The sequence below is a fragment of the Pipistrellus kuhlii genome, unplaced genomic scaffold (genome assembly GCF_014108245.1).
Source record: "Pipistrellus kuhlii isolate mPipKuh1 unplaced genomic scaffold, mPipKuh1.p scaffold_m20_p_2, whole genome shotgun sequence".
Classification (NCBI taxonomy): Eukaryota; Metazoa; Chordata; class Mammalia; order Chiroptera; family Vespertilionidae; genus Pipistrellus; species Pipistrellus kuhlii.
In genome coordinates this window covers 100,651,212-100,676,629 of record NW_023425515.1, presented here as the reverse complement: position 1 = coordinate 100,676,629, position 25,418 = coordinate 100,651,212, and the positions used below count along the sequence as shown (strand labels likewise).

At 39.1% G+C, this 25,418-nt stretch overlaps 1 protein-coding gene across 6 annotated transcripts in view; it reads right to left on the bottom strand.

The window, feature by feature from the left end:
• The window catches only part of XRN1 (5'-3' exoribonuclease 1), a 207,972-nt gene that overhangs the window by 43,590 nt on the left and 138,964 nt on the right, over window positions 1-25,418 (bottom strand). For all 6 annotated transcript variants that reach the window (XM_036447787.2, XM_036447784.2, XM_036447785.2 and 3 more), the window contains exons 26-30: window positions 17,654-17,743; window positions 17,138-17,273; window positions 11,708-11,764; window positions 11,447-11,579; window positions 9,071-9,140 (exon numbers count right to left, since the gene is read on the bottom strand). In XM_036447787.2, the coding sequence (XP_036303680.1) occupies window positions 9,071-9,140; window positions 11,447-11,579; window positions 11,708-11,764; window positions 17,138-17,273; window positions 17,654-17,743 (486 nt within the window). The remainder of the gene's footprint in view (window positions 1-9,070; window positions 9,141-11,446; window positions 11,580-11,707; window positions 11,765-17,137; window positions 17,274-17,653; window positions 17,744-25,418) is intronic.

Genomic DNA, 25,418 nt, shown 5'->3' with positions numbered 1-25,418 from the left:
TATTGGGCTGAGGTCTTTGGGTAGCAGGCACATTCAAATTGATAAACAACAGCAGCAGCATTCCAGAGGAAATCCTTTGGTATAAGAACAGAAGACTGGGATTTTATGCAAAAGGCTATCAAGGGTAATCATTATTTTTTTAATTACTAATCAAAATAGAAGAGGGGAAAAACTAAACAAAATTAAGTTCAGTTTTTCAGTCAGTTTTTAGGAGAAAGGAAAACTGGAAAAGATTTCATTTAATCATCACAATAACCTAGTGAAGTATAGCTTCATTATACATGAGGAAATTGAGGGTCAGAATGCTTTTAACAAATCTACTCAAGGAGACTGAAAGGTAAGTGAGAGATCCTACACTTTCTAATATACCATGGTGCCTCTCATTCTGTCATGATCTTTTTCCAGAACTTTAAACTTTATTTCTATTAATTTTGAATAATAATAACAGACTTGAATAAGTCTCACCCACGTTAAATTAAAATAATCCAATTACCAGAAGAAAGCTGGGAAAACCACAAATATGTGGAAGGTAAGCAACATGCTATTGAACAACCATTAGATAAAAGAAGGAATAAAAGGAGAGATAAATGAAAATGATATTATGGCACCAAAATTTTTAGGATGCAGCCAAGTTGTACTAAGCAGTTTAGCCCTAGCCAGTTTTTCTCAGTGGATAGAGCATCAGCCTACAGATCAAAGGGTCCTAGGTTCAATTCTGATCAAGAGCATGTGCCTTGGTTGCAGGCTCCTCCCCAGCCTGGGCTCTGTATGGGAGCCCGTGCAGGAGGCAACCAATTGATGTGTTTCTCTCACATTGATGTTTCTTTCTGTCTTTCCCTCTCTCATCCACTCTCTTTAAAAATATCCTTAGGGAGACACCAAGATGGCGGCATAGGGTAGACACCCGAATGCAGCCTACCACAACAAATTTGAAGTTAGAACTGAAAAACAGGGGAAGCATTGCCCTGAAGTGCCGGACGGCTAGCTGAGAGGGGACGGCTAGCTGAGAGGAGGCTCTGCCATCTGGGAAGGCGAGAGAAGGCACGCTGAACCTCAGGAACTGTGAAGGTACGGAGAACTGTGTGCGCGAGGAGAGGAAGGGCCAGACAGAGATTGCGGCTGACTTACTCCTGGCGCGCAGAGAGGGCGGGCCGGGCTGAGTTCGCTACTGGCTTACTCCCGGTGCGCGGAGAGGGCGGACAGCTAACACGCAACTGGCTTTCTTGTTCAAGAGGAAAACAGAATCAGCCTATTGCTTTGATAGACGGCCCCAGACAGGGAGAGGCCAGACTGTCAGGCAGTGGGCAGAGATCTCTCAGAGGTGTGTGAAGCCAGAGGCCATTACTGCGGGACTTGGGGAGGAGCCCAAGGGAAAACAGTTTGTCTGCACCAACCTGAGACTCCGTCCAATCTCTGGCTGAGCACAGAAGCTCTCCCAGAGGCTGGCTTTCTCTAAGAAGGGACTGGCAGGAATCCAAAGCTTGTCTGTGCCTTTACCAAAGAGGTGCGCGCGCCTGCAACCAATCTTCCGAAACTCTCCGAGAACAGGTCTTTTCTAAGACTGACAGGGAACCAAAGATTGTCTGCGCCACCCCGAGACCCCGCCCTATCCAAGCGGAGTACAGAAGCCCTCCTAGCTGAGACTCTGCTGATCCTCACAGCCAATTGGCTTGGAGATCAAAGCTTCCCAGTGATACTAACAATAAGCAAGGCTTAACAACAAGACTGCACACACAGCCCACAAAGGGCTACACCAAGACTGTCCACTGCAGGTAACTGGGAAGGCTGTGCTACTGGGCTCTACCAGAACATCTAGAACACAAAGCTATTCCATCAAATTAGGGAAACAACTAAAATGCAGACAAGAGGAAGGAGACAAAGGAAGGAGATGGAGGAAAAGAAAAGATCGGACATTGAGTTCAAAACTACAGTTGTAAGGTTATTCAACAATATCCTAAAAAAGGCCGATAAAATAAATGAGACCTATGAGGATATGAAAAGGGAGCAATTAGAAATAATAAGGGATCAACAAGAAATGAAGAAAGCATTGTCTGAAATAAAAAATATTATACAAAGTCCTAAAAACAGACTGGAAGATCACAAGAATCAAGACAAAGATTTAGAACACGAAGAGCCAGAGGACACTCCCCTGCAGAAGGGAGAAGATAAGAGAATCCAGGAAGTTGAAGATAGTGTAAGAAACCTCTGGGACAATTTCAAGCGAAACAACATCAGAATTATGGGGATTCCAGAAGAAGAGAGAGAGCAAGATACAGAAAGAATAATGAAAGAAATAGTGACAGAAAACTTCCCTTACCTGGGGGAAGAAATAGACTTACAAATCCAGGAAGCCCGCAGAACCCCAAACAAAAGGAATCCAAGGAGGACCACACCAAGACAAGCTGTTCCTCCCCCCCCCCCTTTTTTTTAAAATTCCAAGAGCAAAAGACAAAGAGAGAATATTAAAAGCAGCAAGAGAAAAGCAGGTAGTGACCTATAAAGGAACACCCATACGATTGTCAGCTGATTTCTCAACAGAAACCATGCAGGCCAGAAGGGAATGGCAAGAAATATTCAAGGTGATGAATAGCAAGAACCTACAGCCAAAAATAATCTACCCAGCAAAGCTATCACTCAGAATCAAAGGACAGTTAAAGAGCTTCACAAATAAAAAAAAGCTAAAAGAGTTCATCACTGCCGAACCAGAATTATATGAATTGCTGAAGGAGGTTATTTAGGAAGAGGAAGAAGATAAAGATAAAAATTATGATCAACAAATACGTAACTATCAACAAGTGAATCTAAAAACCAAGGGAATTAAAAAAATCTGATGAACAATATTAACTGGTGAATATAATAGAATCAGAGGTATGGAAGGGGAGTGGACTGACGATTCTCGGGGAAAAGGGGAGTGAGGGTGCAGGAAGAGACTGAACAAAAACTGTGCACCTATGGATGAGGACAATGGGGGATGGGGATGAGGACAATGGGGGATGGGGAACCTGGTGGAGGGGAGCAATTGAGGGGGGGAAGGGATCACATTTGTAATAATCTGAACAATAAAGATTTATTAAAAAAAATATCCTTAGGAGAAGATTAAGAGATTAAAAAAAAAAGGGGGGGGGGGAGGAACAGCTTGAAGTATTATATAGGTCTACCTTAAGAAACAAGAAAATCTCAAATAAATAATATTACACCTTAAGGAACTAGAAAATGGACAAATAAAGTCCAAAGTCAGTATAAGGAAGGAAATTAAAAAATCAGAGCAGAAATAAGTGAAAGAGAGAACAAAAGATAACAGAAAAAATTAGCGAAACAAAGAGCTGGTTCTCTGAAAAGAAATAAAATTCACAAAACTCTGATTAGACTCAATAAGAAAGAGCCAAATAAAACCAGAAATGAAAGATGTTACAATGAATATCAAAGAAATATGAAAAATTATATAAGAATACAAGACTATATGATACCAAATTCAATACCTGGAAGAAAATTTTCTTAGAAATATATATCCTTCCCAGATTGAACAATGAAGAACTGGAAAACCTAAACAGACCAATTACTAGTAACGAAATTGAAATAATCATTTAAAAACCTCTCAAAAAACAGAAGTCCAGGACCAGATGGACATAAATTAAAAGATTTAATACATATCCTTCTCAACCTATCCTATATAATAAAAGGCTAATATGCAAATTGTCACCTTGGGAGTTCAATCAACTGGGAGTTTGCTTGCTAAGACATGGGCTGACCACTAGGGGCAGCACAGAAGTAAGGAAAGCCCTGGCAGGCAGCAGGAAGACCCTGATGGGCTTTGATCTCTGGACATTTCATGCACTGGGGCCCTACGTCTAAAATATTGAAGTAAAGGGAATACTTGCTAATCCAGTTTATGAGGCAAACATAATCCTGATACCAAAATAGGCAAAGACAACACAAAAAAAGGAAAACTACAGGCCAATACCTCTGATAAATATAGATGCAAAAATCCTAAAAAAAAATACCAGCAAATGAATGCAACAGTACATTAAAAGCATAATATATTATGATCCAGTTGGGGTTCATTCAAAGGATGCAAGGATAGCTCAACATATGCAAATCAAACATTGTGATGCACATTAACAAAAGATAAAAATCATATATCAATTGATACAGAAAAAGCTTTTGACAAGATACAACATCCATTTATAATTAAAACTCTCAATACAATTAATATAGAAGTACCTCAACAAAACAAAGGCATATATGACAAACCCACATCATACTTGATGAAAAAATGAAAACTTTTCCTATAAGGTCAGGAAAAAAACAAGGATGTCCAAACTCACCATTATTCAAAATAGTATGGCAGAGAAAATCAAGCAAGAGAAAGAAATAAAAGGCATCCAAATTGGGAATGAGGAAGTAAAATTGTCAGTATCTACAAATAACATGATTCTATAGAAAACCATAGATTCCACTAAGACTATTAGAAACAATAAACAAATACAGTAAAGTTGTAGGATACAAAGTCAAATACAAAAATTCATAGTGTTCTAATATACAAAAATAGTAAAAGAAAAAAAAAACACCAAAACCCACCATTTACAATTGCAACAAAAAATCCACCTAGGAATAAATTTAACAAAGGAAATGAAAAAGCTCAACACTGAAAAATATAAGACATTGAAAGAAATTGAAGACACAAAGAAATGGAAAAATATTCTGTGTTCATGGATTGGAAGAATTAACATTGTTAAAATGGTCATATAACCTAAAGCAATATATAGATTTAACGTAAACACCATTAAAATCTCAATGGCATTTTTCACAGAAATAGAACAAAAAATTCTCTAATTTGTATGGAACCATGAAAGACCCCAAAGAGCCAAAGCAATCCTGGGGAAAAAACAAAGCCAGAGGTATCACACTCCCTGAGTTCAAACTATATTACAAAGCCACAGTAATCAAAACAGTATGGTGTTGGCAGAAAAAGTCAAATACACAGACTGGTGGAACAAAACTGTTAGCCCAAAATAAACCTGCACATATATGGGTCACTAATTTTTGGCAAAGGAGCCAAAAGCATACAATGGAGAAAGAAAAGCTTCTTCAATAAATGGTGTTGGAAAAACTAGAAGCCACATGCAAAAGAATATGACATCATACCCAAAAATTAACTCAAAATGGATTAAAGACTTGATCTTAAGACCTGAAACAAAGTACACAAAAGAAAACATAGGTAATACACATTGGTCCAAAGGGGTTTTTGTGAACTTGATTCTAAAGGCAAGGGAAGTAAAAGCAAAATATAAATGAACTAGAGGCCCGGTCATGAAAATTCATGCACTGGAGGGGGCAGGGGGTCCTCCAGCCCAGCCTGCCCCGTCTCACAGTCTGGAAGCCCTCAGGGGCGGGAGAAACCTGGTGATCAGGAAAAGGTGATGTCCCATCACACCTCTGCTGCTGCTGTAAGCCTTGGTCGGACCTGGTAACCTGAGCCTTGGATGGCCCTGGGCGGCTGGGCAGCAGCCACCTGAGGCTTTCCTGTGCCTGGGGCTGGCCCTAAGCGACTAGGGGGTGCTGAAGAGACAGGGCACTGCCATCTTGTGGCTGTAGGCATCACCATATTTGAGGTTGTGGCAGTCAATTAGCATATTTCCTCCTTACTGGCTGTGGGCGCAACCATCTTTGTGATGGCGTAAGGGTCAATTAGCATATTCCCTCTTTATTAGGTAGGATGGAACTACATCAAACTAAAAGCTTCTACACAGCAAAAGAATCATCAAAAAAACAAAAAGGCAACAAATCGAAAGGGAGAAGATATCTGTAAACAAGCCTCTGAAAAGGGAGGAGTTAATATCCAAAATATATAAAGAACTCATACAACAAATCTGATTTAAAAATGGGCAGAGACATATATAGTCACTTTCCAAGGAAGACAAATAGATGGGCCAAGAGACACATGAAAAGATGTTTAACACCACTAGTTATTAGGAAAATGAAAATCAAAACCACAATAAGATGCTACCTCTCATCTGTTAGAATGGCTATTAATAGGACAAGATATAGCTAAGTGTTGGAGGGATTGTGGAGAAAAGATAAACTGCTGATTGGACTGTAAATTGGTGTAGCCACTATGAAAAACAGTACACAGGTTCCCCCCCTCCAAATTAAAAACAGAGCTACCACATGGCCCAACACTCTCTCATCTGGCTATATACATGAAAAATTTGAAAACTGTTTCACAAAGATTTATGTATTCCTATGTTCATTACAGTATTATTCAAAATAGCCATAACCTAAGTGTCCTTTGACCAATGACTGAATAAAGAAATGGCTATAACTACTCGGCCATAAAAAAGAAAAATATCTCCATTTGTGACACCATGGATAGATCTTGAGATTATCATACTAAGTGAAATAAGCCTCACAGAAATGCACAAGAACCATATGATTCCTCTCATATGTGGATATAAAAAGAGCAACAAAAGAACAAACAACATATAGTCACCAGTATGGTGATTACCAGAGGAAGGGGGACAAGGGCAGGTAGAAGAGGGCAAAGAGGGGATAAATGGTGATGGAAGGAGACCAGACTTTGGCTAAAGACACACAACACAATATACAAAGGATGTATCATAGAACTGTGCTTGAAATGTAATTAATAAGTTACATTAGTAATCAATGTAACTCTAATAAATTTAATTTAAAAAGAACAAATAAAACACACTCATAGATACAGACAACAGAATGTGGTTACCAGTTTGGAAAGGAGTTAGGGGGAGGATGACGAGGGTGAAAGGGGTTAAATATACGGTGAGAAGAGACTAGACCTTAAGGGGTGAACACACAATGGAGTACATAGATGTTGTTGTTAAAGGTGAACACATTAAACTTATACAATAGTATTAACCAATGTTACCCAAATCCTATATAATAAAGAGATAATATGCAAATTGACCATCACTCCAACACACAAGATAGCTGCCCCCATGTGGACACAAGATGGCTACCACAAGATGGCAGTTAAGGGCAATTGGGCCGAAAAGGTAGCTGTTAGGTATCTATCAGGCTGGCAGGGGAGTGGTTAGGGGTGATCAGGCTGACAGGCAGAAACGGTTAGGGGCAATCAGGAAGGCAGGCGAGCAGTTGGAGCCAGCAGTACTGAATTGTGTGTGAGAGGAATGTCTGATTGCCCGTTTAGGCCTGATCCCTGTGGGACATATCTTAAGGGGTCCCAGATTAGAGAGGGTGCAAACTGGGTTGAGGGACACCCCCCTGTGCACGAATATCATGCACAGGGCCTCTAATAGATTTAATAAAAATGAAAATGAAAGTATAATAGAAATAAAATAAATTTTAAAATAATATTGAAACAAAAAAATAACTCGTTTTCTAAATCCTCTAATTTCTGGTTCTCTTTTCTCCCCTTCATAGTCAAACTTCTCAGGAATTAGCTCAATTATTGTCTCCACTAGAGGCCCAGCCTGTTCACCCCTAACCGCCCTCTGCCTGCTGGCCTGATCACTCCTCACTGTCCCTCCTGCTGGCCTGGTTTCCCCTTATTGCCCCCTTGCTGGCTTAATTGCCTCCAACTGCCCCCCGGACTGGCTTGGTTGCACCCAACTGCCCCCTCCCCTGCTGGCCTGGTTGCCCCATGCAGCCTGCTGTTCAGTTGTTTGGTTGTCCCTCACTAATCCCCTGCCGGCCTCGCTGCCCCACATAGCCTTCTGTTCTGCTGTTTGACCATCTCTCACTAACCGCCCCCTTCCAGCCTGGTTGTCTCATGCAGCCTGCTGTTTGGTATCCATCTGGTCATTTAGGTCATGATAGTCCCTGGCTTTTTATATATTAGTATCATTACACCTGCCACTCATACTTCAAACCACCCCACTCTAACTCCAGCATTTAGAATTACATTAAAACAGATGATGAAGACTTAATGTTACTAAATTCAAAAACGTTTGTATTCTTCAAATTATTTAAACATTTCAAAATGCAAAACTGTTAATGCCACATATCTGATTTTGATGGCTTCACATTGCTTTAAGGATGAAGACCAAGATACTCAACATGTCCTGAAAGTTGGTTTAAAAGTTCCTGCACATGCTGCCAAAACCGTTTTTGGCTCAGTGGTAGAGCGTTGGTCTGCGGACTGAAAGGTCCCAGGTTCGATTCTGGTCAGGGGCATGTACGTTGGTTGTGGGCACATCCCCGGTAGGGGGTGTGCAAGAGGCAGCTGGTCGATGTTTCTCTCTCATTGACGTTTCTAGCGCGCGTTCTCTCTCTCTCTCTCTCTCTCTCTCGCCCTTCCTCTCTGTAAAAAATCAATAAAATATATTAAAAAAAAATAAAAATAAAAAAATAAAAGTTCCTGCACATGCTGAAACCAGTTTGGCTCAGTGGATAGAGCATTGGTCTGCGGACTGAAGGGTCCCAGGTTCGATTCCAGTCAAGGGCATGTACATTGGTTGCGGGCACATCCCTGGTGGGGAGTGTGCAGGAGGCAGCTGGTCGATGTTTCTCTCTCATCGACGTTTCTAGCTCTCAATCTCTCTTCCTTCCTCTCTGTAGAAAATCAATAGAATATATTTTAATTAAAAAAAAATAAAATAAAAGTTCCTGCACAGTGTGGCCCTTGCTTTTCTCTCTGACTCTAATCTTACTTAGTCACTGAAGTTCAGGAACACTTGCATTCTTTTAGCATTCTGAATGGGTGAAAATGTTGTTGCATATGTTATAAATTCTTGACTACTTTATCACTTTTCTCTCCCTAGTTAACCAGTATTCATTCTTTAAGTTCCACCTTTCTGGAATTATCAGGATCATACTATTATAGAAACCTGGACTTCTCTTTTCCAGAACTAGTCACAACGTAATTAATTAATACTGTAATCAGCTAATTATCTTCCACACAAAAATAAAAGCACCACAAGGGTAGAAAACATGTCTGTCTTATTCACTTACATTCCTAGTAGCAAGTATGATGTCTTGCACATAATAGGAATTCAAACTGTACAAACAAGATATGAAAAGTCACTGATCACAGGGATATATTCACAAAGTATAATTGTAATCTGGAAATACAAACCTTATTGTTAAGCCTCCTGGAAATTCTTCATCAAATAAGACCTCAAATAGGACATCAGCTTCTCTATTAGCTGTTAAAAAGAGAGAGAGAAAAATTATATGATAAAAAATCAGCCATTAAAACTACCACAAAAAAAAAAAATGATTTAGGAGAATACAGACAGTAAATGAAAAGTAAATAAGCTTACAGATTATTTACTTGTTATTTAAAGTAAAAACAATATTTTAAATCAGATGCAGTGGGGAATATACTTTTCTCTCTGCTTTTGTACATGTTTGAAATGACCCATAATAAGAGAGTTAATTAGATATAACTTTAGAGTTTGTTGTCTAAAAGTTCTTCCAGTGAGACAAAAGACAATGAAATTTTGAAAACATGGTAGGAATTGAGAGTAGAATGGAAAGAAAAAATATATTATTAGATAGAATTGGCAGGATTTGTGACCTATGTGGATAAAAAGGATGGAGATGCCAACAATGATTCCAAGGTTCTGGCTGATAATGACTTGGGAGATTATAGACATCATAATTTGAGACATGAGACTCAGGACAAAGATAGTGAATAAACTTAGGTTCAAAAAACTTAGGAGCAGAGAAGGACAAACTTGGGAGAGAGCATGAAAGATATATCTGTAAAGATTAAATTTACCCAGAATGCCAAGGTAAAGTGAAATAGTTATAATAACACAGTCTATCACATAACTTTAGAATTGACTCTCCCTCATCCATCTCTATTTCTCTGACAATCACAATTTCTAATACTACATTAGTTTCTGGAATGGGTCAGAGGATGTCTCCCTGACCCCCAGTCTCTCATTGCTAACTGAAACCAGGCCTGCAGAACTCATCCTTTTGTACCTTTTATCTAAAAGGTACACTTTTATCTAAAATCTAAACTCAAGAAGGTCCACTTTCTTAGAGTCAATTTCTAGTCTGTGGGAGGGGCCACTCCTTCAAAAAAATGATTGACATTTATTCATCCCTTTAGTGGAGTTGACTATGGAGATGAAATCTCAAATGAGGGCAGTAAAAATAAATATTCTCCTTTCTATTCCATGCCCATGGCAGACATGGCTAATCAATCACAGAGCTCCTTTCCACTCAGGATAGATGTAGCTTTAAAACCCTTTAAGACAAAATTCTAAGCTGTCACTGTTACTGACAGGAGTTCTCAGAAGAAAGGCAACTTCCATGTTATCAGATTCCTAAGGTCTTTATCAGGACAACCTAACTACAATCCAATAAACTCCATGTCTAAAAAGCTGATGCAGGGGGTTGAGCAGATAGCAGCAGGAGGGCTGCTTCATTACACCCATTTGACCTTTACCACACCTAGCCCTGACCTTCCTCTCTCCGTTTCAAGCAGCCAGAAATACATTCAAGAAATTATTTTTTAAAAATTCAGAAAAGAGAATTCTCTTTTAGAGTCAAGTAAGCAGAAAAGATCCCCAGAAGATGTGAAGATGAAAAATGTGAAGAACCACACTGCTCAAAGTTAGTTAAGAATGAGGGAAACAGTTCAAATCCCAGCTCTGCCACTCATCTGTGTAAAGGCAGGTGAGTTACTTAACAGCACAGGTGAGAAATAACACTTGAGAGTTAAATGCAAAATGCAAAAGTGCCTGGCTGCCTGGGACATGGAGCAGCATGACCCCTGGGCACCTGCTTTATGCTGGGTTGACTCTTTCTGGCATCTCTGCTGCAAAGCTGCTTAGTACAGACTTCTCTTTCAGACATACTGAAATCTTAGGCTGCTTCTTCCCTTTTCTTAGAACTTTCTAATTTTTTATTTTTATTTTTGGTAAAAACCACGACATAAAGTTATCATCTTAACTACTTTTAAGTATATAGTACAGAAGATTACCTATAAGCACACTGTACAACAGATTGATAGGTCTGTTTTATATTCATGAATACAAATGAATATGAATAATTAAAATCTTTAACTGTGAGTTCACCCTTCATGTTTATTTCTCCACAGAAATCAAGATATTGCAATGATAATTGAGGTAAACTTCAGAGCAAAACTAGATGAAAGCCTAACTTAAGAGAAATGATGAAACTTTTCTGTTTCATGAAAATGTGTGCATACCCAACTAAGATCTTGTAGTATAATTTTAATGTGTTATATACAAGCTACCACATTTTCATCAGTCTTTTCTCAACTTTCCCTTCTTTTAATCACTTCCAAGATAATTACACAAGACAGAAAACAAAATTTTCTCTGAAAACTAAAACAACAAAATGAACTAAAACATAAAAAGATTTAGTTTTTTTCCTAACTTATAGTCATTCTCTGCTTAGATATGACACAGAAATTTGTGCTTTACTCTACAATAAAATGTAGCTGACAACTCGCCCAGTATTGAGTTATTACCTCCTTTAATTCCTATGATGGTGCCCCGAAGGCCAACTGGCACCGAGAAGTCCTCTCTCACATTCACAACCCGGTCAAAGAGACGAAACTCTGCATCCCGATCAGGAATGACTCCATGCTGCTGTTCTAAAGGCTGAAGAGAAGAAAGCTCAAACTATTATTATTAACTCTAATTTTAAAGTTTTCTAAATAATATATTGAAACAATTTTGTTTTACTTTCCAAGTAAAAACAACTTTGAATTATTTAACAGAAAACTTACTCTGTACAGCAAATGAGGCTTCACTGTCACCCGTACCTTCTTATTATTCTTTCTTTGCTGAGGAAGTAAACATTTTAAATATTTATATTTGAAGGAGGAATAATAAATAAATTCTTATAGTAAAAAATGTGGTGTAAGACATAGAAAAATGCAAAATTACGTATAACCACACCTAGTTCAAGAGAGACAAAACATTACTAAGCACAACATAAAAACCTCTCAATTCCCTTCCATCCCACCCAGTTACTACCTTTCCCCAAAGTAACCTAACTTCTAACACAAAAGATTAGATATGTCTGTTTTAAACTTTATGTAAATGCTATCCTATTCAAATGCTTTTACTCTAAAAGAAATTATATACAATGGTCAATAAAAACTTTCTTTTTTAAGGTATAAAGTATTGAACTATGACAATATTATATTTTTTTGTGGCTACTTCTAAAAAAGTGGTAGTCATTTAATAAAATCCTTGTTTCTGAAATCTATTATGAAACTGGCTTTGATGTTTACATTTTTTAATCCTCTTAAAAACACTGGAAAACTTAAAAAAATATATTTTATTGATTTTAGAGGGAAGTGTGTGTGTGGGGGAGACAAGAGAAACATCTTGGTGTAAGACATAGAGAAACATCCATTAATTGGCTCCCACACATGAACTGCACTTTTTGGTGTAGAGGAGAGGATGATAGTCCAAACAACAGATCCACACAGCAAGGGCTCGAAGACTTTTGCACTCTCTTTGCTATTTGTTAGGTCTGTCAATTCAAACTTAATTTGAGTGTCAGATTTCTTCCATCTATGAGATGGAAATAATATTACCTGCTTTAGATAATAAAAATGTGAGACTCATTTATACCCATTGCAATCCATAACTATTATTCACATATTTTTTTGAAGTGAATTCTTACTTATAAGAAAAATTACAGCAGTTTACTTACATGGCAGTCACCTATCTTTAGAATATAACTTATGGAAATAAGGACAAAATAGTCCTAGTTACAGAGATACACTAGAGAGGTAATTAAAAAAATATTTTTATTAATTTCAGACAGGGAAAGATAAAAACATCAATGATGAGAGAGAATCAGTGATTGGCTGCCTCCTGCACATCCCTCCACTCTTCCCCTGCCCCCCCGGGGATGAGCCAGCAACCCTGGCATATTCCTTGACCAGGAATCGAATTGTGACCTCCTGATCCATAGGTAGATGCTCAATCACTGAGCCATGCTGGCTGGCCAAGAGGTCATCAGGCAGACGCTCTATCCACTGAGCCAAACAGGTCAGGACAAGATCATATTTTTATATACTGTAAAACACTCAAACCTTTATGAAGCGCCTATTTTCTTTCATTAAAAAATATTTCACTTATTCTTTCAATAAATCTTCATTGAGTTTCATTTATGTACCATATATTGGTTTTGGTGCTGGGGCTGGGATCTATTTTTTTATTCTATTAATAGTTGAGGGAGATATAAGAGAAATAAGTGAGAAAAATATATAGCATGTTCAAAAGTAAAACATAGTGAAAAATAAAGCAGGTAAGGGAGATCAGCAATGTGGGTAAAGATTGTCATTTTAAATAGGGTAAAAAGTGAAGGCCTTATGACAGAATTTCCTATTTCCACACCAGAAGGATACCAGGAGTAAACTGGTATCCACTGACAACAGCAAAAAGGAGAAAGAATAAAGACATTTTAAAACTATTTTAAAAAGCAGACCCAAGAGCTAAGCCTGGAGAAATGCATGTAAAAAAACAAACAAACCCCCATATAATCTAATATATATCTCTAGGCATCCTAATATATAAAAACCATGGGTTATAATGTCCGGTAACGACCGAGGATCAACTAACCGGAGGTCAGTCCTGCAGTGAGTGCTGGGTTGCAACCCACCACTGACTGCTTCCACTGCAGGTGTGGTGACCCAAAACTGACTGATGAGGAGGCTATGAATCAGGGCCAGAGAGAGGCCTGGAGAGAGAAACAGAGACTGATCTGTTGCCTCTGTGGCAGCTTTTGATCAGGACTTGCCTCTCTCTTTCTCTCCCTGTCTGGCCAGCAGCCACACCTCCATTTCTCTCCAGGTCTACACCAGGGCTGCTGATTAGCCCCCTGTTAATAGGCCCAGAGATGCTGACTGGCATAGAAACTGACCAATCAGAACCAAATCTGGCTCAACTGTGAGAAGCCAATGGCTGCCTATGAGGTGGATCTTTTGACTCAGACTGGTATAGAAACTGATCAATCAGAACCAAATTGGCTGGCAAAGGAGGGCAGTTGTGAGCGAGATCAGGCCGTTGGGGGTGAAATCATGCTGGCAGTGGAGGAAAGTTGGGGGCAATCAGGCAGACAGGCAGAGGCAGTTAGGGGCAATCAGGCAGGCAGGCAGGTGAGAAATTAGGAGACAGGAGTTCCAGATAGTCAGAGGGATGTCCGACTGCCTAAAACAGCAGTTGTACATCCTCCAAGGGGTCCCCGATTGGAGAGGGTGCAGACAGGGCTGAGGGAACCCCCACCCTCTGAGCACAAATTTCATGCACCAGGCCACTAATTATTACAAAATAGCACTGATTAGAGGATGTGGCAATTAAACCTGATTCATTAGACAAATTAGTACATTGGGAAACTTTCACAATATACCCCAACCCACAACTACTAAGTGAGAAGTACTGGGGCTTGGCTACTCACATTGTGGTCATCTGCAAGCTGCTTAGAAATGCAGAATCTCAAGCCTAATCCTAGAGTTACTGAATCAAAAGCTGTGTTTTAACAAGATCTTCCATTGACTGTACATTAATTTGAGGAATACTGCTATAAGGGTGTAATCCAGAATGTGTAGTTTTTCAAAAAGCTCTTCTAGTAATTTTGATAATTGTTGAGTTTGGGAATCCAATAAGAAAATTCCTGATACTTTTAATGATAATCCTGCATTATAAAGAAAAGTATAAATTATGTTCAAATTGTTGTATTTTATTTTTTATTTTTTCACCTTTTCTTTAAAAACCTAAAAGGGGGGGAGGGGAGAATCACTCATAACTGTACTTCCTTGTCACATTAACAGGTTTAAAAAATGTCCTCTTATTTAGAATCACATATTTTAAAAAATGTTATAGCCAAAACATTATTCTACAACTTTGTATATGTATATTCTGTTTATAAAATAAGGAAAAACGTGTAAAACATTTTAAAAAGTTCTTCGTCCAATGGGGTTCAAGTAAAATTTGGGGGTTTAAAGTTATGAACATCTGTTAAGTAGAAAACTCAATTCAAAACAATGCTGGACAAAGAGATTTCATTCTACATGAAAGACAATTAAAAAGAAAAGAGAAAGAAATGCAGGCTTACTATCACCTTCAGTAGAATATCAATAACCTCTTTTAAAAAATCAAACTCTTGGCTCTGAGACTTGCATTTTTTTCCTAAAAAGATAGTTATCTAGTGGTGACTTCCCAGACTGTACTCACAGCTCTTGAGTATGTGATAAGAGAGCTCAAATGATAATAATATAATAATAATAATAATAATAATAATAATACCCAAGCATCATTAGGCATTAATAATAGCGAGGCATTATTAGAAGGAGTTTACATGCATCAACTAAATTAATCCTTTTGATGACCCTATGAGGTAGGTACTATTTTATTCTAATTTTACCAATGAGGAAACAAAGTCATTGAAAGGTTAAGTGTCTTGCCTGAGATTATAAGTGTTAAAAGAGGAATGAGGAAGGTGGCTTCAGAGCCCAGTTCTTAACTTACTCTAATATTAAAGTAATATGTTAGCATAGCAACATCATTCTTATAAGAAGGCAAATGTGTGGGAAATAAAAATCATAAGTTAAAAAAATATATGTAATCAATTTTTTATTACATCAAGACAGAGGATCAAAATAGTTGAAATGGTTAGGCCTACACAAAATAATCAGTAACTGAATGAGTTTGTGAGTAGGAAAGTACATTTAGAACTAATTCTGTAAAAGTTAAAAAAAAATTTATGTTCCATAAAAGGATGAACTGTCTTTAAAGAACTTAGAATAGGAAGGAATCGGGATCTCTCAATCACCAGCTTTCTATCAGGGGTCCTCAAACTTTTTAAAGTGGGGGCCAGATCACGGTCCCTCAGAGAGCTGGAGGGCTGGACTATATGAACTACTAATTCCTACTGTAACACCTCGGCTGCGCTCACTGCCCAAAAAACCTGGCGGGCCGGATCAGACTCCTCTGCGGGCCGCATGTGGCCAGCGGGCCGTAGTTTGAAGACGCCTGATTTAGACTAAAGTCACAAAATATTAATTCTTTTGTGCATTTATATTTATTCATATAAATTTATTAATGGCCATTGGAAATATATGGAACATTTTAAAAAATTTTGGGATGCCAAAACTGGTTTGGCTCAGTGGATAGAGCGTTGGCCTGCGGACTGAAGGGTCTCAGATTCGATTCTGGTCAAGGGCATGTACCTGTATGGTGGGCACATCCCCAGTGGGGGGTGTGCAGGAGGCAGCTGATCAATATTTCTCTCTCATTGATGTTTCTAACTATATCCCTCTCTCTTCCTCTCTGTAAAAAAAAAAAATCAATAAAATATATTTAAAAGAAAAAAAAAAAGCCTAGGTGGTCCTCGTGCCTTCATGCAATGCCCTCACCTCATAAGATGGTGGCTATCATGTAATTACAAGATGGCCACCACAATATGGCCGTCACAAGATGGACAGCAGCGGAGGGCAGTTGGGGGTGATGGGGCCAGCAAGGAGGGCAGTTGCGGGTGACTGGGCTGGCAGGGGAGGGCAGTTGGGGGCAAGATAAGGCCAGAGGGGAGGGCAGTTGGGGTGACCAAGCCTGCAGGGGAGGGCAGTTGGGGACCAGCAGGCCAGCAGGGGAACAATTAGGTGTTGATCAGGCCAGTAGGGGAGGGCAGTTGGAGACAATCAGGCAGGCAAGGGAGCAATTAGGCATCAAGAAGGTTGGCAGGAGAGTGGTTAGGGGGCAATTAGACTGTCAGGCAGAAGTGGTTATGGGCAATCATTCAGGTAAGCAGGCGAGCTGTTAGGAGCCAGTGGTCCTATATTGTGAGAGGGATGTCCCAGACTGGAGAGGGTGCAGGTGGGGCTGAGGGACAACCCTCCCTATCCCTTCTTCCCTGTGCACTAATTTTGTGCACTGGGCCTCTCATTTTATATAAATTAGAAACCATTGAACATGTTTTATTTTTATTTTTATTTTTTATTATTATTTTTTGACATGTCAAAAAAGGAAAGTCATTTATTATTATTTTTTTTTAACATATTTTAATGATTTTTTTTTTGCCCCCCTCCCTCCCTCCCCCTGAACATGTTTTAACTGGTTGAAACATAAGTAAATTATTGGTAGAATAATATATAGTTCATTTAACTTCAAATCTCATCAATGTCTTAGTTACTGAAAATTAGTACCTTGTACTTTTCGACTTCTTCCTCAATTTTTTCAACAACAGTTGCATCCAGAATTTGTAAATCACATGAAGAACGAGACAACGTACTGACAGAATGTCCCTTTAGCCAAGTAATAATTTCTTGAACTTTCTCAGCACTACATTAAAAACAGTAATTGTTTTACATTAAAACTTTGTGAGGGCTTATATAGAAGGCCCGATATAAAATATTCTGAGGGTTTTAAAATATAAAAGACATTAAATATGTAATTAAAAATTAACCACTGCATTTGATTTGGAATAATTATAAATCTAATATAAACATGAACATGTTAATTCTCAGTACTATTCTAAAAACCACAAAATTAGTTTAAAAGTACTTTAATATAAATTAAAAATTATATTAAGATCTTTAAGCAAAAGGAAAATAATATAAAACCCTCTCTCCAAAAGTAAATTCCTGATAAACTACTACTGTACCTTTACCAGAACCACTAAGGTGAACTATGAGGAGATAAATGCCACACATGTTGCTTACCCATTCTCATTTGCTCCAGGCCAAATGTCATCTTCATAAAATACATCCTCTTGGCTATTTCTGGCTATATAACTAAAGAGTTCCGGAGCTCTAGCCAAACAAACAAACAAACAAACAAACAAAATACCACTTTAAAAATATACATATGGCAAACTTCACATGAACTTCTGATCAAATAAATTTTGACCCTAAGGGAATATATAAAATATATTGAGGGTTAATTTTATACACAGAGTATTAATAAGGGATAGAGATGAAAATATTTGAAAGTATAGCCCCGCAAAAACCTCGCATTAGCAGAGGGAGAAACGATTCAATTTCTAAACTATAATAAACTTTACTTACATATTAACTTCAATTATTGACTCTGTTCCACTTAGAACATAATGGACAAAAATAATATCTATAGGCGGATTTTCTGATTTTACAACAAAGCTGGAGCATGCCACAGTAAAACAAATTAAGTATATTAAAGGATTCATCTAATATTTCTCAAAACTCCATTGTTTCCTTTATAGTGCAGATTGAAGGTGGGGTGTGTGTTTATGTAGTGAAACTCTTTTCCCTAATTAATTTCTAGAACACTGGAAGTCACTTTTTCTCTTCACGTGTCCTCTAAGAAAAAGGCTGGAGGTCACATCTCTCAGGGAAACTAGCCAGCCTCAAGGAAAAGCTATACATATAATAATTAGTGATATTTGCAGGTCCTCTGCAGAAATAGCCACATCCTACCTTGACAAGTTCCACCAAAACAACTAAATTTCTAATCTGCTTTTTAGTGCCTCACTCTTAAATATGATTGGATACCTATGAACCACCACCCAGTAAAAAATAGCTTTAACATGAAAGGAGAGATGAACAACAACAAAAAGGAAATTTGGAAAAAATCAGGAAATATAAATAAAAAAAGAAACTCTAGAAATATTATCTTTAGAAAAATGAAAGAAGATATTTCACTAATTACAAGAACAAAATATTTAAAAAGGAATGCTAGAAAATAAGGACATACTTTTAAATGAAAAATAAGTTAAATGGGAATGTTCAAGTTATATAAGAGGTAATTGAAGAAGTCTCCCACAGAGTAAAACAAAAGTATAAGAATACAGTATAGAGGGGAGAGGATAAGTTGGTGGTGGTGGCAGTGAAAGAGTGTGAGTGAGTGAAGGAGCGAAAGGGGAGTGTGTGGACATGTGCAGTGTGTGTATGTGAGAGTGAGGGACAGGTAGATCCTGTAGGAATCTTGAGGGCTGGAGGACTGGGCTCTCCTAGTTGGTAAGCCCCTGCTAATGCTGCAAGCCCTCTTGGAGCAGCTGGCTCTAACATAGAAACCATACCACCTTGAAAAAGAAAGCTGCTATGACTAGGAGCCCAACCTCACCACCACCCAGACTGGCCTCAGATACCATCCAGACCCTGCAGCCATTCCAGCCAAAGACCTGCTACCTTATAGACCCACAGACTCTGGGACTCTAGCTTCCCCAGCTGCAGACTCCTGTGAGTCCTGTTTTGCGCTCCCCTCACACCAAACCTACTGCTTCAGCTGTGGGTCCCATGCCACGAGGTACATGGACCCTTTGGTGAGCCTTGGAGTGTGCAACCCTCCTGCCAAGTCCGCTGCTTCAGCCACAGACCCCATGCGACTTGGCAACTGGACCCCTTGGTGAGTCTTGGAGTATGTGCCCCTTCTGCCGAGCCCGCAGCTTCAGCTGCAGGCTGCATGCAACTTGATGCTGTACCCCTTGGTGAGACTTGGAATATGTGCCCCAATGTGAAGCATACCACAGGCTCTCCACCCCACGCACCTCCAAGCATGGACAGAGCTGTCACCTGGCGCATGCACTACCCCCAGCCCAAGTCAGAGGTGCTGGTGCTATCTGGTGTGCCCAGCCACAGGTCACTGGATCATGCTCCATGTGCATGGCCTTGGGTGCCAGGTCTGCAAAGTGAATTGCATGCCGAGGGTTCAAGGCCCCCACAGAGAATCACATACAGGAGAAACTGCATGTGCCCCCACCGACCCCGAGAATATGAAGCGGACCACTGAGAGACCAGAACTGGGGGAAAAGAGGGTACAACTCAGAACAGAGACAATAAAGGTGTAAAACTCAAGGCAGAACCAGCCTCCAGTCTAGGGAGTGCCAGATCATTGAACTGCTAGGGACTTCAATATTTCCCAATCAGGGAGCCCAAGGCAGGAAAGAAACGGTAAAATGGAGGGTGGGGGTAGGGGTGGACACAAAGAAACAACCATCGAAGGGGGGGAAAAAAGGCAGAATAGCCAGAAAAGGAACTAAATGAAATTGAGGCATGCAATATGCCAGACAAAAAATTTAGAATAAGGGTTTTACAGTTCCTATACCAGCTGATTGGGAAAATCAACAATTTATGTAAAAATCAAGAGGAAATCAAGAATAATCTAGTTACAATAAAAAACACAATGGAAGGCTCCTACAATAGACCAGAAGCAGAGGCTCAAATTAGTGAGATAGAAGATAGGGAAGAAAAACACACCCAATCTGAATAGCAATTGGAGGAAAAAAAAAACCTAGAAACATGAAGGAGAGCTTAAGGGAGCTTTAGGACAACATGAAACGAAGTAACATCCATATAATAAGGGTGCCAAAATGACAAGAAGAGGAGCAAAAATTAGAAAACCTATTTAAAAGAATGACGACAGAAAATTTCCCTGATTTGAGGAAGAAAAAGTCACACAAACACAGAGAGTGCCAAACAAGATGAACACAAAAAGACGCACATCGAGACACGTCACAATTACAATGGCAAATATTAAGGATAAAGAGAGAATCTTAAAGGCTGCAAGAGAGAGACAGAGAGTTACATACAAGGGATCTCCCATTAGATTATCAAATGATTTCTCCACAGAAACACATCAGGCTAGAAGGGAATGGAATGAACTATACAGAATGATGCAAAGCAAGGGACTGAATCCAGGAATACTCTATTCAGCAAGGTTATCATTCAAAATTGAAGGGGAAATCAGGAGCTTCACAGACAAAAAAGGCTAATAGATTTTAACACTACCAAGCCAGCAATGCAAAAAATGCTAAAGGGACTGTTGTAAAAAAGTAGAAGTAGAAAGGGTAGAAGGAACACAGGCATAAAGAATAAAATGGCTACAAGCAAGTACCTATCAATAATAATCTTAAATGTAAACAGACTAACTGCTCCAATCAAAAGACATTGAGTGGCTGAATGGATAACAAAGATGACCCATATATATGCCGTGTATAAGAGACCTACCTCAGAGCAAGGGAATCACACAAACTGAAAGTGAAGGGATGGAAAAATATTTGTCAGGCAAATGGAAATGAAAAAGAAAAGAAAAGAAAAAAGGCTGGGGTTGCAATACTTATATACGATAAAATAGACCTCAAAGTGAAGGCCGTAACAAAAGATAAAGGAAGGCACTTCGTAACATTAAAAGGATCAATACAACTTCAGTATCTCAGGTGAACATATATACACTCAATAAAATAACTTTCTGGAAGATATCAAAGGAGAGATCAACAACAATACAATCATAGTAGGGGACTTTAATACACCACTGACATCACTGGATAAATCCTGTAGACAAAAAATCAGCAAAGAAACAGCAATCCTAAATGACTCACTAGATCAAACGGACTTAATCGAGAAAGGTAAGTACCACATGATCTCACTCATTTGTAGAATATAATGAACAACATAAACTGATGAACAAAAATAGATACAGATAAAGAAAAGCATTGAACAGACCGTCAAACTTCAGAGGGAAGAAAGGGATTGGGGGAGGTTAAGAGATCAATCACGAATATAAGCATAAGCAATGGACATAGACCACTAGGAAGGTGAGGGCATATCCTGGGGAATGGGAGTGCCTGGAGAGCAGTCAATGGGGGAAAAAGGAGTAACATATGTAAATATTTTAAATAATAAAGAATTAAAAAAAAAATACACTGTAGAAAATGAATGAGAAGAGATACAGGAAATTAAGGCGATTGATCCAGAAGGTCTAGCTATCATCAGGAGTTCCAGAGAGAATAAAAACAGTATTTTCACACTCTATTTTAGCTAAGGAGCTCTACGACACAAATTTAACTTTCTATGTGCACTACATTAAGACAGTGAAGTAAACACTATGTTCATCTCCCCCTTGACAATTTCCAAATTGCAACTAATTTGTAGAACTAACACTGAAAACTGACTTAAGACTAGCTAAACAGATATACAGAAGAAACCACATCAAGAATGGTAGGAAGGGCCAAGATGTAGAATTGGCTGGTCCCATGTGTGGCATCTAAACACTGGGAAGGGTATCTTGGATGTGGAGGTTCCCCCTGAGTAGTAGGGTATCCCAGTCACACCCTGGACTCCCCTAGACTAGAGATCAGTGTCAGGAAGTAAGTCCTTAAAATTTCTAGCTGTAAAAACCAGTGGAGATAGTGTATGAGTGGAAAGGAGAGCTGTTGGAGTCCTAGGTACTCCTCTTAAAGGGCCTGCACACAGACTTACTGGCTGATGGACTCACTCTGTCTAAGCTCCAGAGCTGAGGCAGCAGATCAAAAGGTGCCAGGACATACTAGGAGGAACTGAATTGTCTATTTCCAGGGTGAGAGCTGGCATACACCAATGTACCTTTGCTGAGTCTTCTGCCACCCAGCCCAAAGGTGCAGGCTGAAGTGCTCACAGGAGCCACTGTTTCTTTGTTGAGCCATCCCTACCCAGTTGGCAGGCACAGAGAGGCATCAAATCTGAATGACCGATAACTTGGGTAATACAGTTGGCCCCTGCCCTGATGACTCCCTGAGGCCATACCTACCCAATTTGCAACAGGTTATAACCTTTTTAGGCTCCAGTTACACAAAATTGGCTGATCTTAGACAGCACTGGAGCACTTCCCAAGAGGCCCCAAAACTAACACCTGTTGGTAGGCTTCAGATTACACCAGTACCACCTAATCAACTCCACAAATGACACAGTCTAAAAGAGAACTAGGTAGGCACCAGAGCACTGTTACAGTAAATTCTGGTACCTATAGTTAGCCCCTACACAGCAGCTCATCAGGTATAGTTACAGCCATTCCTCACAGCCAGACAGCCTGAGGGCCAACCTCACCCACTGACACTGCAACAGCAATCATATCTTAACTACAACAGAAAGGCACAAACAACTGATACAAGAAACACTAATGGAGCAACCAGCTAAGGTGATGAAGGAGACTACACCACTGGGTCCTACAGCACACCTATTACCGTGTTTCCCTGAAAATAAGACCTACTTACAGGTTTCCTTCTGAGTGAAATATAAGGCATCCTCCCGAAAATAAGGCCTCCCCCCCGCAGGCTAAACATGAGAGATTTGGTCCACTGATTCTGAAAGAAATGGAGTCACAAGAAATTCACCAGGAAATTCAGGAATTGGATTGTTATGATGATGTTCCAGATGATGAGAAATGGAGTCACAAGAAATTCACCAGGAAATTCAGGAATTGGATTGTTATGATGATGTTCCAGAAGATGATGACATGATTGTCATTGAATAAATGAGTAAATTCTTGATATTGTAGGATTCAGTTTGTCTGGTTTGTATTGACAACTACAGTACTACCGTACCGTATACAGGTAATAAATTTCCTTTATTTTCATTTAACAATAAATGTGTACCGTATTCTTCTTCATGGAAAAATAAGACCTAGCGCATCTTTGGGAGCAAAAATTAATAGAAGACACTGTCTTATTTTTGGGGAAACAGAGTAAATAAGGACATTCTACCAAAATTAGGAGTTATACACGATCTACCTAATATGTAGAAATAAGCACAGGGAAGCAGCCAAACTGTGAAGACAAAGAAACATGGCCCAAAAGAAAGAACCAGACAAAACTCCAGAAAAAGAACTCACTGAAATTGAGACAAAGAACATACTAGACGCAAAGTTAAAAACACTGATTATAAGGGTGCTCACAGAACTTATAAAAAAGTTAGATGAACTAAGTGAGAACTTTAATAAAAAGTTAAGAAACATCAGAAAGAACCAGTCAGAAATAAAGATTACAACAACTGAAATCAGCATACATTAGTTGGAGTCAACTGCAGATTAGATAAAGTGGAAGATCCAATCTGCAACTCAAAAAACAAGGTAGCAGAAAATACATAATCAGAAGAGCAAATAGAAATAAAATTATTAAAAACAATAAACAGCCCTGGCTGGTGTTGTTCACTGGTTAGAGTGTTGGCTTGTGCACCAAAGGGTCATGGGTTGGATTCTGGTCATCAAGGGCATGTGCTTACATTGCACATTCAATCCCTGGCCCTGGGGCACATGGGAGATAAGCAATTGATATGTCTTTCTCACATAGATGTTTTCCTCCTTCCTCCCCTACACTCTTCTCCCTCCCCACACTTTCACACTCTCTAAAAATCAATGGTGATAAAGTATCACTTGGCAAGGATTAATAAAAATAAACAAACAAACAATTGAAAAACCCACACAGAGCTAGTTTAAGAGACCACTGGGACAATATAAAGCATAGCAATGTTCACACCATATGAGAACCAAGAGAAGATAAAAACAAGGAAATGAAAATCTATTTGAATAATAATAATGGAAAAGTTCCCTAGTCTGATGAAGGAAATAAAAATATAAGGCCAGGAAGCACAGATAGTCTCAAACAAAACCAAATGAACTCAGAGACGCACACCAAGACACAATATAATGAAAATGCCAAAGGTTAAAGACAAAGAGAGACTTTTTTTCTTTATAATTCTCACCTTAGCATTTGTTGTTACTGATTTTTAGAGAAGGAGGAGGGGGAGGGGGAGAGGGAGAGAGGAAGAAAAAGGAAGAGAGAAAAACATTGATGTGAGAGAAAAACATCAATCAGTTACCTCCCATAGGAGCCCTGACTGGTTATCAAACTCGAAACTTAGGTATATACCTGGACTGGGAATTGGACCAGCAAACTTTTGGTATGTGGGATGATGCTCCAAGCAAATGAACTACCTGGTCAGGGCAAAGAGATAATCTTAAAAGCAGCTAGTTATTAGTTATTACAATGCAGCTCCCATAAGACTGCCAACATTTCTCAACAGAAATTATGTAGGCCATAAGAGATGAAAGAAATAAAAAGCAAGAACATATAAGGAAGACTAGTCTACCCAGAAAGGCTATCATTTAGAATTTAAAGACAGATAAAGAGCTATCCAGACAAGAAAAGCTAAAAAGAGTTCACCCCCAGTATTACAAAAATGGTAAAGGGAGTTCTTAAATGAAGAACATTAAAAATGATATAAAATGCCAATAACTACATATTTATATTAATAGAAGACTAGACGGCCCTCATGCCCGTGTCATCACAAGATGGCCGCCAGAAACTGGCCACCCCACATTGTCATAAGATGGCTGCTACCGTGTCATTATAAGATGGCCACTACAAGATGGCCGGCAGGGAGGGCAGTTGAGGACAACTAGGTCTGCAGGGGAGGGCAGTTGGGGACGATCAGGCTGGCATGGGAGCAGTTAATCATCAATCAGGCTGGCAGGGGAGTGGTTAGGGGGTGATCAAGCCGGTAGACAGAAATGGTTCGAGGCAATCAGGTAGGCAGGTAAGTGGTTAGGCCCAGCAGTCCTAGACATCTTCCAAGGGGTCCTAGATTGGAGAAGGTGCACAGGCTTCTAGTATATAAATAATCAATCACTTTATTTATTTATTTGTTTGTTTGTTTATTTATTTATAAATTTTTATTGAATTCAGTGAGGAAGGGAGAG